Source organism: Canis lupus, chromosome 8, assembly GCF_003254725.2.
Source record: "Canis lupus dingo isolate Sandy chromosome 8, ASM325472v2, whole genome shotgun sequence".
NCBI classification, from domain to species: Eukaryota; Metazoa; Chordata; class Mammalia; order Carnivora; family Canidae; genus Canis; species Canis lupus.
The window spans coordinates 1960920-1974333 of NC_064250.1; the positions used below are offsets into that span (position 1 = coordinate 1960920).

The following is a 13414-nucleotide window of genomic DNA, read 5'->3' on the forward strand; positions in this document are numbered from 1 at the left end:
AACGGCGCGAGGAGAAACGGTCCCGCTCCGTCCCTGAGCTGGCAGGGAACAGCCTGTTCTTCAGGGGCCGAGACTGCTCAGCTCACTGGCTCTGAAATGTCACATGGAGAAGGTAAGAGACTCACGGGCTGCTTTGCAAGCCCCACATGCGTAGGAGCTCCCTGCACATCCCTCCAGGCTGCAGAGCTCCCCAAAGACCCCTGGGCCTGTGCCCCCGGCCCTCAGCTGGACTGGCTGGGGAAAGGCAGGGTCTGAGGCAGGGGGTGGGGGAAGCAGCTCACTATCGCCCTCTTCTAGAAGCAGATCAGCATGCCCTTAGGTCTCCAGGGCACCCAACCCCCCACCCAGCAATATCCCTTCTCCAGGGTTCAAGGCTGCAGGACCCTGAACACAGCTGTGTGGAGCTCCATTGTCCTGGACATCAGCTACTCAGTCGCCTGAAGGTAAAGCACATCCTAAGGTTTCCTTGACAACAGGTGGGGGCTGACATTGATTTGGCCCTGACTTTAGGCCAGGACCTGCGTGAAGACACCTGACATGCACCCTCACAAGAGCCCTAGGAAGTAGATGTCACCAACATCACCATTCTGCATATGGGAAAACTGAGTCTCCTGGCTCAGGCGATTAGCGGCCAAACGGAGCCCCACAAACAAGCGCGCTTCACTGGAGGACAGAGTCTGAGGGGGGAGGGAGGGAAAAGAGGGAGCGAGGATGGCTGCCTGGGACATGGGAGGGACAGTCACACTTGCTGAGTGCCCAGGAACTCTGCCGGAGCCGTCGGTCCTGTTACCAGGACCCCTGAGCTGCCCCCAGCCATAGTAAGCGCTGACCATTGTTGGTGAATGAATTCTCTTTCGGTTAAATTCACAGAAATCACAGGAATTATTTTGGCCATTTCATAAAATAAGAAACAAGCTCAGAAAGGTTAAGTGCCTGTTGCAAGGTGACGTAGCAGTGCTAGGTGGAGTCGGGATCCAAGCCCAGGTCCCCTTGGCTCCCCAGTGTAGCTCCTTCTACCATCCTAAGGAGCGTCTCCCAGCTGGCGAAGGGCTCTGGGAATGAGGATCACCCTGAAATCACCTGAAGACTCTTCCCTGGAAGCCCCTAATAGCGGTGCTTTGGGGAGTGGGGAGTGTGGGGCATGAGCTAGGGGTCCTCTGTCCCTCAGTGTCCTGGCTCCCCGGCCCCATCCGGAAGCCTCACTGTGTTGTTTGACCCTGTTCTTAGGGCAGGGGTGCCTCCCGCCTCCCTCTCCTCTCTTCCACTCCAAAGCCCTTATTTGCTCTGGGCGGCTTGGCATGGCTCAGGAGCCTGCATACCGCTGAGCAATTCTTTTTTTTTTAATATTTTATTTATTTATTCGTGAGAGACAGAGAGAGAGAGGCAGAGACACAGGCAGAGGGAGGAGCAGGCTCCACGCAGGGAGCCTGACGTGGGACTCAATCCCGGTCTCCAGAATCACGCCCTGGGCTGAAGGTGGCGATAAACCGCTGCACCCCCCGGGCTGACCCCGCTGAGCAATTCTTACACAACACCTTCCCTGTGGAGCCTCTGCAGACCCACCTCCCTGGTTACGTCCCCCTGGACACAGCAGTGTCTGACTCTGGGGCGTCTCCCACATCCTGCTCAGGAAGGAGGCACCTCTCTGGGACCCCTGGGTGAGGTGGCCCTGGGAAGGTGATGGAGCACAGCAAAGACCCCTTGACCTGCGTGTGGCCAGGCTGGTCCTTCTCTCCACCCTGTTGGGCCTCGTGTTCCGAGTGCACTAGCTGTGGTGTCCGCAGTTTAGTGCCCACATGCCCTCCCCCCACCGCTCCCTCCATATCCCGGGCTGGGGCCCACCAGGGCCTTCGTCCACACACGGAGGTCTGTAAACCACTTTATTAGGTTAAAACAAACATCTGCCAAAGAAGAAAAACAAAACCTTAATTGGAGGCCCCCAGGGATGTTTGCGGAGCCAGATGGGAGAGGATCTAATGAAATCACCTTGTACTGGCCTCTGTAAAGACTTTGCAGATAAAACAACATTGCCCAGCAACAGGGCTTTGCCACCTGGAGCTCCGATAAGGGGCTTGGAGGAGCTGGGTGTTCGGAAAATAGGATTTCGTAAGCAGGGTCAAGGGTGTGTGGACTCTGCAGTCCAGTGCCCAGCCCCCTCGTCAGACGGGCAGCTGCCACCTTCCCTGGGACACAGGTGGAAAGCTGCTCCCAAGGACCCCTGGCAGGGACTTCCCAAAAGGACACATCCCGAGCCCCAGCCAGAGAAGCAGCCAACCGCTCCCAGGGATCTGGTGCACATCACCTGGGACACGTCTGGGCACCATGCATGGAAGATGGCAACGGCTTTCCCCCTCCTTTCCCTGACGCCTGGCGCTAAAGCATCTCTGCAGGGCCCCAGGGATGGACTGGGGTGCTAGGGCTGCTGGGAGCTAACTAAGTTGGATGCACACGATCCTACAATGCCTTTGCGCATCCCACCAAGTCCTATATTCTCCCAGCAGCTCCTGTTTTCCTCAGAGTAAAGGCCCAAGTCTTCACCAAGGCCCACGAGGCCCCACATCACCAGGCCCAATGTGCTACCCTGTGCTTCCTGTCTTTCAGCCACCCCGGCCTTTTTTTTTTTTTTTTTTTTTAAGATTTTATTTATTTATTCATGAGAGGCAGAGAGAGAGACAGAGAGACAGAGAGACAGTGACAGAGACACAGGCAGAGGGAGAAGCAGGCTCCATGCAGGGAGCCTGACATGGGACTCGATCCTGGGTCTCCAGGATCACGCCCTGGGCCAAAGGTGGGCGCTAAACTGCTGGGCCACCGGGGCTGCCCCCACCCTGGCCTTTCTGATCTGCCTCAAACCTGCCAGGTATACAGCTGTCCCAGTGCCTTTGCATTGGCTGCTCATTCACCTGGAGTGTTCTCCCGGATACCCAACAGCTCTCTCCCTCAACTTCTTCAAATCCTTTCCCCAGTAACTGTGCCAGTGAGGCCCACCCTGAGCTGTTTGCTGAAGCCATACTCTCCCGCCCTACTATTCCCAAGCCCCTTACCTTGCTCTGCTCCTTTTGCTCCCACAGCATCAGCACCTTCTGATCTACTATATAATACACTCGCTTATTATGGCTCCTTATTTTTTGCTCCTGAGCTTAGAGCGCAAGCTCCAAGAAGGGAGGGGTCTGGCCTGTGCTCTTCATGAGCATAGTCTGAGCATTGACAACACAACCCAGAATACAGCAGGCACTCAATAAGGATTCATTGAATGGAGGGCCATTTCGCCTCCCCAGTGCCTCCCCTTTGACAAGTCTGGTGGAACTGGTGGGGAAGAGGCAAGTGCAGAGAGGCCAGGATGCGCCTGTACCGGGTACCTGGGCCCCAGGGATGGCCTGGGGCACCTGTCCCCCCTGCTTTCCGCCCCCAGTCTCACTACTGGAGGAATCCGGGGCTGGCACCAGAGGAGCTCGGCTCCCACCACAGCCCTCCCGTGCGACTCGCGACAAGCCACCGTTCATCTCTGAGTCTCAGATTCCTCTTGCGTCAGACAATATTGTTATCGACCATCTTTATCTAAAATCAATAAACTACCACGTTGTTGCAGCCTGAGGTCTGATTCGGGCTCTGCTGCCGCGTGTTAGGCTGTGGGGCCTTAGGCAGTTGATGCAACCTCTCTGGGCCTCTGCCTCCTGATCTGTTGATGAGGAAGTACTGTGTGAAGAGGGAGGCGGCCAATACCGCCCACGGCTCAGCCACGAAGGTGTAGGTCTCATTTCACGAAAATCAGTTCTGTTCATGGTTTTGAGCATGTCTGTATCCTGTGTCGTCAAAGCCAGGTTGGAGGTGGGGACACTGATGCTCAGAGTGGGAAACTGGCTGCCCAGGGTCGCTCAGCAAGTCAGTGGCAGCTCCAGTGTAACCTCCATGTCTGACTGACCGGGGAGCCCGGTGCTCTCCCCACCTCCTCACCTCACCACGGGGGTGGGGGGATCCTCCCAACCCGGTGCATTCCTGCCTTGGCCTATCCTCGCCTTGCAGGCCTTACCTGGCAGAGGCCCTAATGCTCCCAGTATTGCCCAGACACTTCCCAGCTGGGATGGGAGGCTAAAGAGCCACCCTGCGAATTAACGCAGAGGACGATCAAGGCCCAGAGACAGACCAGGAGGAATATCTATCCAGAATCAAGAAGAGGTGAATCTTGGAAAGCACTGGAGTCAGGGGTGGAATCAAATATGGCTGCTGGTCCCATACCTACCACCCATCTCTTCGTTCCTTTGGCATTCACCAGAGCTGTGGAAAGGTTCGGTTAGAATCAGAGAACCAGCTCTGGCTCTTACAACTTGCTGTGTGTGTGACCTTGGGGAAGTCCCTTGCCATCTCTGCACCCCAGGAATGGGACTAGATTCTTGGCCACACCAGTGTCATCCACTGTGTTTCTTACAGACTGGGAAATTTATTATCCTTAGGCACTTATTCAGACAACTACCCATTAACCATGAGATTTCCACCCTCGTGATGAAACCCTGAAGTGCTGGCATCCTTTGTAAAGCCTATGGTTCGGATGAGTTTGGTTGTTAAGTTTTTAAAAAGATTTTATTTATTTATTTAGAGCATGAGTCGGGGAGGAGCAGAGGGAAACAGAGAATCCCAAGCAGACTCCATGCTGAGTGCAGAGCCTGATATAGGGGCTCCATCTCACAACCCCGAGATCATGATCTGAGCTGAATTCCAGAGTTGGACACTCATGGACTAAGTCACCAGACACCCCAGTTTGAACGAATTTGAACAGTGTAGTCTGGGATATGGAAACGAATTGTGCCTGGCATTGACCAGTCCCTTTCTTTTGACATAGTGACAAGAGGGTCTGCAAGCACACCTGCCCTTTGACCTGGCCACGCTCATTCTGGGGTTGCTGTTTGCTGTCAGAACTGCTCACTGCCCTCACGGGACATTTTCTTGTTTAGCTGGGCTTTGCTGCAGTAAACAGAGTGTTAAATGGATTACACAACCTTTGGAGGACTGAGGTTCAGGTAGAGCATCAACTTTTGTTAGCCGTTTCCAGGAACCGCTGGCAAAGCCACACCACAGACCTGAGCTCCCACTGGTGCTGCAGCCCCTGCCAGAATCAGGACACTGCCTGCCACGTAGGGGCACTGTCACCAGAGCTACCCACCCTGCTGTGTCCACACTGGCAACATAATTGCTCTGCACCTTCTCTTTCTCTCCACACATGATTCCAACTCCAGTTCTTGTGCAAATACTTCCAATTGGTGGAACTGGAATCACTTCCAGGTCCTTAGGTGCAAGGAAGTCTGGGAAACGTAGTTTTTAGTTTTCCAGCTTCTGTCTACCAGAAAGGAGGTCAGAATGGATGCTGAGCAACCTTCCCTGAGGTGCCCTCAAGAGGCTGACTCCCTGACTGTGCTCTGCCCCTCACTTCCTCCTCTTAGTGAGCTACAGCTCCTATCACCCACTCAGCACAACGCTTCACCTGACACACAACCAAGACACCATACAGACATATCTTGTTTTATTGTGCTTTGCTTTATTGTACTTCTGCAGATACGGCATGTTTTACAAAGTGAAGTTTTGTGGTAATCCTACAACATCAAGCAAGTCTACTGGCACAATTTTTTCCTAAAACATTTGCTCACTTCATGTCTCTGAGTCACATTTTGGTAATTCTTGCAATATTTCAAGTTTTTCCATTATGACTCTATTTGTTGTGGTCAGTGATCTTTGATGTTACTATAGTGATTGTTTTGGGGTACCACAACCCACACCCACATAAGATGGCAAACAATACTTAAATGCTGCATGTGTTCTGATTGTTCCACTGACCGGTGGCTCCCCATCTCTCTCCCCCTCCTCAGGCACGCTTATTCTTTGAGACACACAGCAACATAGAACCTAACGGCTAACCACAAGCCAATTTCTAACCATACAATTGGCCTCTAAGTGTTCAAATGAAAGGAAGAGCTGCACATCACTCACTTTAAATCAAAAGCTAGAAATGATTAAGCTCAGGGAGGAAGTCATGTCAAAAGCTGAAATAGACCAAAGCTAGGTGTCTTGTGCCAAACAGCCAAGTCGTGAATGCAAAGGAAGTCACTGAAGGAAATTAAAAGTGCTATTTCAGTGAACACATGAACGATGAGAGAGCAAAATCAGTCTATTGCTGATACGGAGAAAGTTTTAGTGGTCTGGATAGAAGATTGAAACAGCCACAACATTCCATTAAGCCAAAGCCTGATCCAGAGCAAGGCCCTAACTCTGTCCAATTCTATGAAGACTCAGGAAGGTGAGGAACCTACAGAAGGAAAGTGAAGCGAGCAGAGATTGTTTCATGAGTTTTAAGGAAAGAAGCCATTTCTGTAACATAAAAGTACACGGTGAAGCAGCAAGTGCTATTGTAGAAGCTGCAGCAAGTTATCCAGAAGATTTAGCTATAATTATTAATGAAGGTGGCTACACTAAACTACCTTCTTTCTTTCTTTTCTTCTTCTTCTTTCTTTTAAAGAAAGAAAAAATCTTTTAAAGATTTTATTTATTCATGAGAGACACACAGAGAGAGTCAGAGACACAGGCAGAGGAAGAAGCAGGCTCTATGCAGGGAGCCCCATGTGGGACTCGATCCCAGGACCATGGGATCACGCCCTGAGCTAAAGGCAGATGCTCAACCACTGAGCCACCCAGGGGTCCCTTACCTACAGATTTTCAATGTAGATGAAACAGCCTCTATTGAAAGAAGATGCCACCTAGGACTTTCATAGCTAGATAAGAGAAGTCAGTTGCTGGCTTCAAAGCTTCAAAGGCAGGGTGACTCTTGTTAGGAGCTAATGCAATGGATGACTTTAAATTAAAGCCAATGCTTACTTATCATTCCAAAGATCCTAAGGTCCTTAAAAATTATGCTAAATCTACTCTGCCTATGCTATATAAATGGAACAGCAAAGTCTGGGAGACAGCACATCTGTTTACAACATGGTTTTATTGAATATTTTAAGCTTATTGTTGATACTTACTACTCAGGAAAAAAAGATTCGTTTCAAGATATTGTCACTCATTGACAATGCACCTGGTCACCCACAGCTCCAATGGAGGTGTGTGATGAGATGAATGTTGTTTTCATACCTGTTAACATAACATCCATGGGATCCCTGGGTGGCGCAGCGGTTTGGCACCTGCCTTTGGCCCAGGGCGCGATCCTGGAGACCCAGGATCCAGTCCCACGTCAGGCTCCCGGTGCATGGAGCCTGCTTCTCCCTCTGCCTATGTCTCTGCCTCTCTCTCTCTCTCTTTGTGTGACTATCATAAATAAATAAAAATTAAAAAAAAACATAACATCCATTCCATAGCCAATGAATCAGGGAGTAATTTTGACTTTCAAGTCTTATTATTAAGAAATATATGACATTAGGCTACAGCTGCTGTAGTGATTTCTCTGACAGATCTGGGTAAAGTAAATTGAAAACCTTCTGGAAAGGAGTCACCATTTGAGATGCCATTAAGAACATTCAAGATTCGCCAGGAGAGGTCAAAATATCAACATTCACAGGAGTTTGGAAGAAGTGGATTCCAACCCTCATGGATGATTTTGAGGAGTTCAAAACCCCAGTGGGGAAGAAACTGCAGATGTGTAGGAAATAGCAAGGGAATTAGAATTAAAAGTAGAGTTTGGTTTGCTTCAATCTCATGATAAAACTTTAATGGATGAGAAGTTGATTCTTATGGATATGAGCATAGAAAGTAATTTTTTAAAAGTTTATTTATTTAGTTTTTAGCAATCTCTACATCCAACATGGGGTTCCAACTCACAACACTGAGATCAAGAGATGCATGCTCCTCGACTGAGCCAGCCAGGTGCCATAAGAATGTGATTTGTTGCAATGGAATGTACTCCTGGTGAAGAGGCTGTGAAGACTGCTGAAATGACAACAAAGGATTCAGAATATTACATAACCTGAGTTGATAAAGCAGCTGCAAGGTTTGAGAGGATTGAATCCAATTTTGAAAGAAACAGCATCACATGCTACAGAGAAATCATTCGTGAAAGGAAAAGTCGAACTCTTATTTTAACAAATCGTCAGAGCTAGCCACCTTCAGCCCCCACAACCCTGATCAGTCAGCAAGCATCAACAACAAGGCAGGACTCCCCATTACTTGCTGAAAGTTCAGATGATGGTCAGCATCTTTTAGCAGTAAAGTATTTTTAAATTAAGGTATATATATTGTTTTTTTAAAATTCTTTTTAGATATAATGCTATTGAACACTTCATATAGACTACAGTATGGTGCAAACATACCTTATATGCACTGGAAAACTGAAAAACTCATTCACTCACTTTATTGCAGTGGCCTGGAACTCAACCCACAATATCTTCAAGGTATGCCTGTATATACTTAGCTATAACCAAAACACATTTCATGCATGAATCAAAATTTGACAGCGATCTGGGAAACTGTCAAGGGGAACCAGTGAGCAGTGAGTACATTGAGAGCTACCGCCCCCTTGAGCTCTAACATGATTCTAAGATGGGCTGCTAAGCCCACTTTCGGAGCATATTATACTCTTCTGATTCCCTCTTACTGCATAATTAATGAAGAGTTAACCACATCTTGGCTTTCTGTCCCAGGTCTTTGCATTTCAGTAGGGGTGAGTCACAGTAAGAACTTTTGTTTGGGGGAAAAAAGAGTAAGGACATGACCGTACTTGTTATAACCAGAGGCAACTCCAGAATATCAAGATAAGAGTAGTTCAGGGGGCAATGACCTGATTAGAAATAGGGGCTAGGGAACTTGTCCAAAGCTGAGTATACAAAGCAAGGACATGACTTTAATGGAGGTTGTATGCATACACTTACAGCAATAAAAAATAGTGTTTCTCCAAGCTTCATCCACTTAAAGTTGCGAAAAGGTCAATTGTCTTTCTCAAACAATGAGAAGCCCAGGAAAGCCTGAAGGTAATATTTTTTTTTTGGTAGGGTTGCTGATGGGGACCTGTAAAAATAGGCTGGTCCAGGGCTTAGGGCCTAAAAAGAGGAGCAGGGAGTGACCAGAGATGGACGGCTGGCCCCCAGACTCTACCATTTCCTAGCCATGTGACCTTGAGAGAGTCACTCCATATCTCTGAGCTTTGACTTCTGTATATAAGAAGCAGTGATACTGATAATTAGCCACAGGTTTATTGTATGGATGAAATGACATAACATATAGGAAGCCCTGTACCAGATGTGAGTGTCCCACCTACGTCCCCTCGGGCCACCGTGGAGGTTGCCTATAGACAGTTCCCATACACACCAGAGGCTGCAAATGTTCTCTGCCTGAAGGTGTTCTCTGGCCGTGGAAGTTTGCTTGGCCCTTTTGGCCATGGAAGTTTGCTTCGCCCTTTCACAGAACAGACCAGAAGTGCTGGGAAATCCATGCCTCCAGGAGACACCCTCCATGAGGGAAAGGAATCCACAGGTAAGTACTCCAGCTTTCTGCAACCAGTGGAACAATTCTGACTTGCGTTCTGCACCGTCTCTAAACAAGTCCCAGCAGGGGACTGCCTTCAGTGGTGCCTGGCTCATCACCATACCCTTCATTGGCTCTTCTCCTTTCTTTGTCTACTTCCTTGCTCCCTCTTTGTACTTCTTGGGATCATTTCCAAATGAACTCTGTGTACCAAATCCTTGTCTTAGGGTCCGCTTTTGGGAGAACCCATCAGACCCATGACTCCTTGAAAGGTATCCATTGATGGTGCGTAGGTTCCTCATCAGAACTACAAAACACAGAAATTATTTTAACAGCTATATTCTCAATTCTCCCAAGGATAATGCATAATTAGTACTATTCCAGGGGCATGCAAGAGACGTTAATTCATTACATATTGAATGCCTTAAGACATTTGGGCTTAATTTTCTCTCGCTCTGTCTCTTTTTAAGATTTTATTTATTTATTCATGAGAGACACAGAGAGAGAGGCAGAGACACACAGTCAGAGGGAGAAGCAGGCTCCCTGCCTGATGTGGGACTTGATCCCAGGAGTCCAGGATCACACCCTGGGCGGAAGGCAGGCGCTAAACCGCTGAGCCACCCAGGGATCCCCTGGGCTTAATTCTCTTACAGAACTCTATCTGTATGCAAGGATAATAATGGCACCTACCTCATAGGGCTGTTAATGTAAAACACTTAGGACAGTGCCTAATTCTTAGCAAGGTTTCTACAAAGGTTAGTGTTTGTCATCATCCCCCAGAGTTGTGTAGTACAGAATATTAATTGTCCCCCAGGATCCCCTCTTCTTTTAGTAGTCAGAACCATTTCCAATGGATGCCCAGCCTCCCTTTCAACAAAGTGTGTCCATGTGCCTAAGTTTTAGCCAATGGGTTGTGAGAAGTGATCAGGCAGGTTCTTTATCATATTCTTACAAAGAAGCTGCTTGGCCTCCATCTATCCTTTGTCCCCTTTGCCATGGTAGAGAAATATTGAAAACTTAAGTAGCTACCTTGGTAGCAAAGACAGAAATCTCATATTGAGAATGACAGAGACACACCACTATTTACTTCTGGGCTGTGGTATATGGGAGAAATGAGATCCCATTTTACTCCACTGTATTTTAGGTTCCCCCCTTCCCCAGCAGCTTATTCTTACCTAAGTAATTCAGCTCAAATCCCAAAGAGGAGATCAAGGAGTGTGAGATTTTTCTATCTTTAATTCTTCTATTGTGCCTACCAGGTGCCTGGTACTATGCCAGGAACTGAGGTCACAAGATGATCAGGATGAAGACCAAACACCACAGATCTCAAAGCATAATGAGATAGAAGGATTGAAAGACAAAACATTCAACCTTCTGTGATAAGTGTTGTGGAGGCAGAGAGGAGAGAGGAATTACCTCAAACCCTAAATTACCTCAAATCCCCGTCAAGCCATCGGGGACAAAGTGGGATGGTCATTGGGAGGCATTCCAGGAAGAGGTAACAATATGTGAGAGATCACGGGCATTTGGGCTAAACAAGTTCTAGATCCAATTTTACTATTCACTTGTCATGTGTCACTTTAACATCCTGAGTCTCATTTCCCAAATCTGCAAAGTAGGATCGAAACTTCCATTTACCTTAGGCTGAGGGGTGCCATAAGAGCTCAAAAATGAACATTTTGAAGAGCTATAAAGCATAGTGCAAGTGCTAGTTACTGTCATTGTCATCTTAGAAGCCTAGTTTCGGACATTTTTGCTGGTTGGTTATGCTCGGCTTCACGGGATAAACAGGATCAGGCTCCTGGAGAACTGAGGCTCTTGGAAGGGTGGCATGGGCTCTCAAATTTCCCTTGAGGGCAGCCTGGGTGGCTCAGCAGTTTAGCGCCGCCTTCAGCCCAAGGCCTGATCCTGGGGACCGGGGATCGCGTCCCACGTTGGGCTCCCTGCATGGAGCCTGCTTCTCCCTCTGCCTGTGTCTCTGCCTCTCTCTCTCTCACGAATAAATAAATAAAATCTTAAAAAAAAATTTCCCTTGAAAGAAATCCACTCTGCTTGGGAAGTGGTCCAACCTTCTTCATGGCAGTTGGGCAATGGGTACTAATGAGTCTTAAAAATATCCATTTTTAAAGATACGAGGAGTTCACCTACTATTACACAAAATAATCACAGATGTCACAGAGTTTGTGTATAAGATTGTTGTTTAAAATAGCAAAACCAACCAAACAAAAAAAGCCCAGGAAATATATCTGTACATTAGTCAAACACATTGTGGCACACAATGAATGTTTGTGGACTGCTATACTCAGGACACGGGTAAGTCTGTGTGATAGGCCTCAGGAGAGGAAATGTGTTGCCGTCCTCTGCAAGCACGTTCAGGACAACCCCACATCAGAAAGGTGTGGTGCATATATTGTCAGTGCTCAGCTGAGGTCTTTCCCTGGGAACTGCCCTTTACAAAGGGAGCTGCCTCAACAAAGACCCTAGAATACTGCATATATTTTAAACGTAGCCCCACCCCTCCCCAACACACTCATCCCCCTTTCCTGCTTCATTTTTGTCCATAGCACTTGTCCCCATCTGACAACTGTGTATTTTACCTCTTTACTTCTTCATTGTCTGTCTTCACCCTTTAGAATGTAAACTCTGTAAGAATCAGATATTTGTCTGTTTGTTCACTGCTGTATCCTCCACACCTAGAATAGCTGAGTGCTGTTTTAGGGTGTTCTAAGCACACAGTAGGTGCTAAACAAATAGCGTCTGAATGAAAGAATAAATACATGAAAAAGATCTTTCAGTGTCCTCTGAGTTCCTGCCAGGTCTTCCTTGAGGGGCAGGAGTGGGCGCAGGGTGGGGCAGGAAGCAGGGAGTAGTAGCAGCAGATGTGGGGAGAGTGTCTCAGGAAGAAGGAGGCTCTGGACAACACCAACTGATGCCAAACCGTAGCCCAGATACCAGGTTCACTATGGCACCGGGGTCAGGTGGCAGAGGGCTTCCGACGTGTCATCCAGGTTGGGAGCAGCAGTGGAGTCCTGGGCAGAGGGACACAAACCCAGAAATCAGCCCGATGCACAAAACACCCAGATCTTAACACTCAGAGAAATGTGAGAGCTGTTCTCAAATATACAGTGGGTTAGGTTACCAGCAGCAGGAAGGCGATCCTAAGGGGCTGAACTGGGGCTAATGAACAGACGTTAGGACAACTCCTATTTTGGTTTGATATCAAGAACTGTCCCCCATTCCTCCTTGCCAGCCCCCACGAGGGCCAGAGTCTGGGGTTCACTCATTCATCCCTGGATTGAACTCGACCCGTAGGTTCAAGAGTCATCTGCGAACTGTGTTTCCTCTGCGCCAGGTGCTGCACTCAGCACTGTGAGAGCGATGCCCAACAAACATTTTCAAATACATGAATATAGACCCCGTTACAGACTGCGACGGGGGCCCCGGTGGCTCAGCGCTGAGCGTCCGCCTTCGGCCCAGGGCGCGGTCCCGGGGTCCCGGGGTCCCGGGGTCCCGGGGTCCAGTCCCGCCTCGGTCCCGGCACGGAGCCCGCGTCTCCCTCCGCCTGGGTCTCTGCCTCTCTCTGCGTCTCGCATGAATGGATACATAAAATCTTTTTTAAAAAAAAGTTGTTAAGGCCCAAAACTGGGTTGGCAGTTTTGGGAGAAGAGAGACCTTCTCCAAGCAGGGGGTCGGGAGGCCTCTCCTGGGCCCTCTAGGTACGTGAGGAGCGCCAGGCGGCGGGAAGGCCTCGGGCTCCGAGATGGGGGGTGGGGGTGGGCGTGGGGGTGGGGGCGCGTCCCCGTCCGCGTCCCCGTCCGCGTCCCCGTCCCCTCCCCGTCCCCGTCCGCGTCCCCTCCCCGTCCTCGCCCCCGTCCGCGTCCCCGTCCGCGTCCCCTCCCCGTCCCCGCCCCCGTCCCCGTCCCCTCCCCGCCCCCGCCCCCGTCCCCGTCCCCGTCCTCGCCCCGCGGAGGGC

At 49.3% G+C, this 13414-nt stretch overlaps 1 protein-coding gene across 3 annotated transcripts in view; it reads right to left on the bottom strand.

Annotated features, from left to right (window-relative positions):
• Positions 1–7250: 7250 nt before the first annotated feature.
• Positions 7251–13414, bottom strand: part of ITPK1 (inositol-tetrakisphosphate 1-kinase) — a 180785-nt gene continuing 174621 nt past the window's right edge. Inside the window, exons 12-13 of one of the 3 annotated variants that reach the window (XR_004818218.2) lie at positions 12219–12470; positions 7251–9748 (exon numbers count right to left, since the gene is read on the bottom strand). Coding sequence is in view for 1 of the 3 variants with exons in the window: in XM_035720055.2 (XP_035575948.1) it covers positions 12442–12470 (29 nt within the window). In the remaining 2 variants the exon portion in view is untranslated. Of the gene's footprint in view, positions 12471–13414 lie in introns of all 3 variants that reach the window. The other 2 variants (XR_004818215.2, XM_035720055.2) reach the window with 2 other exon arrangements.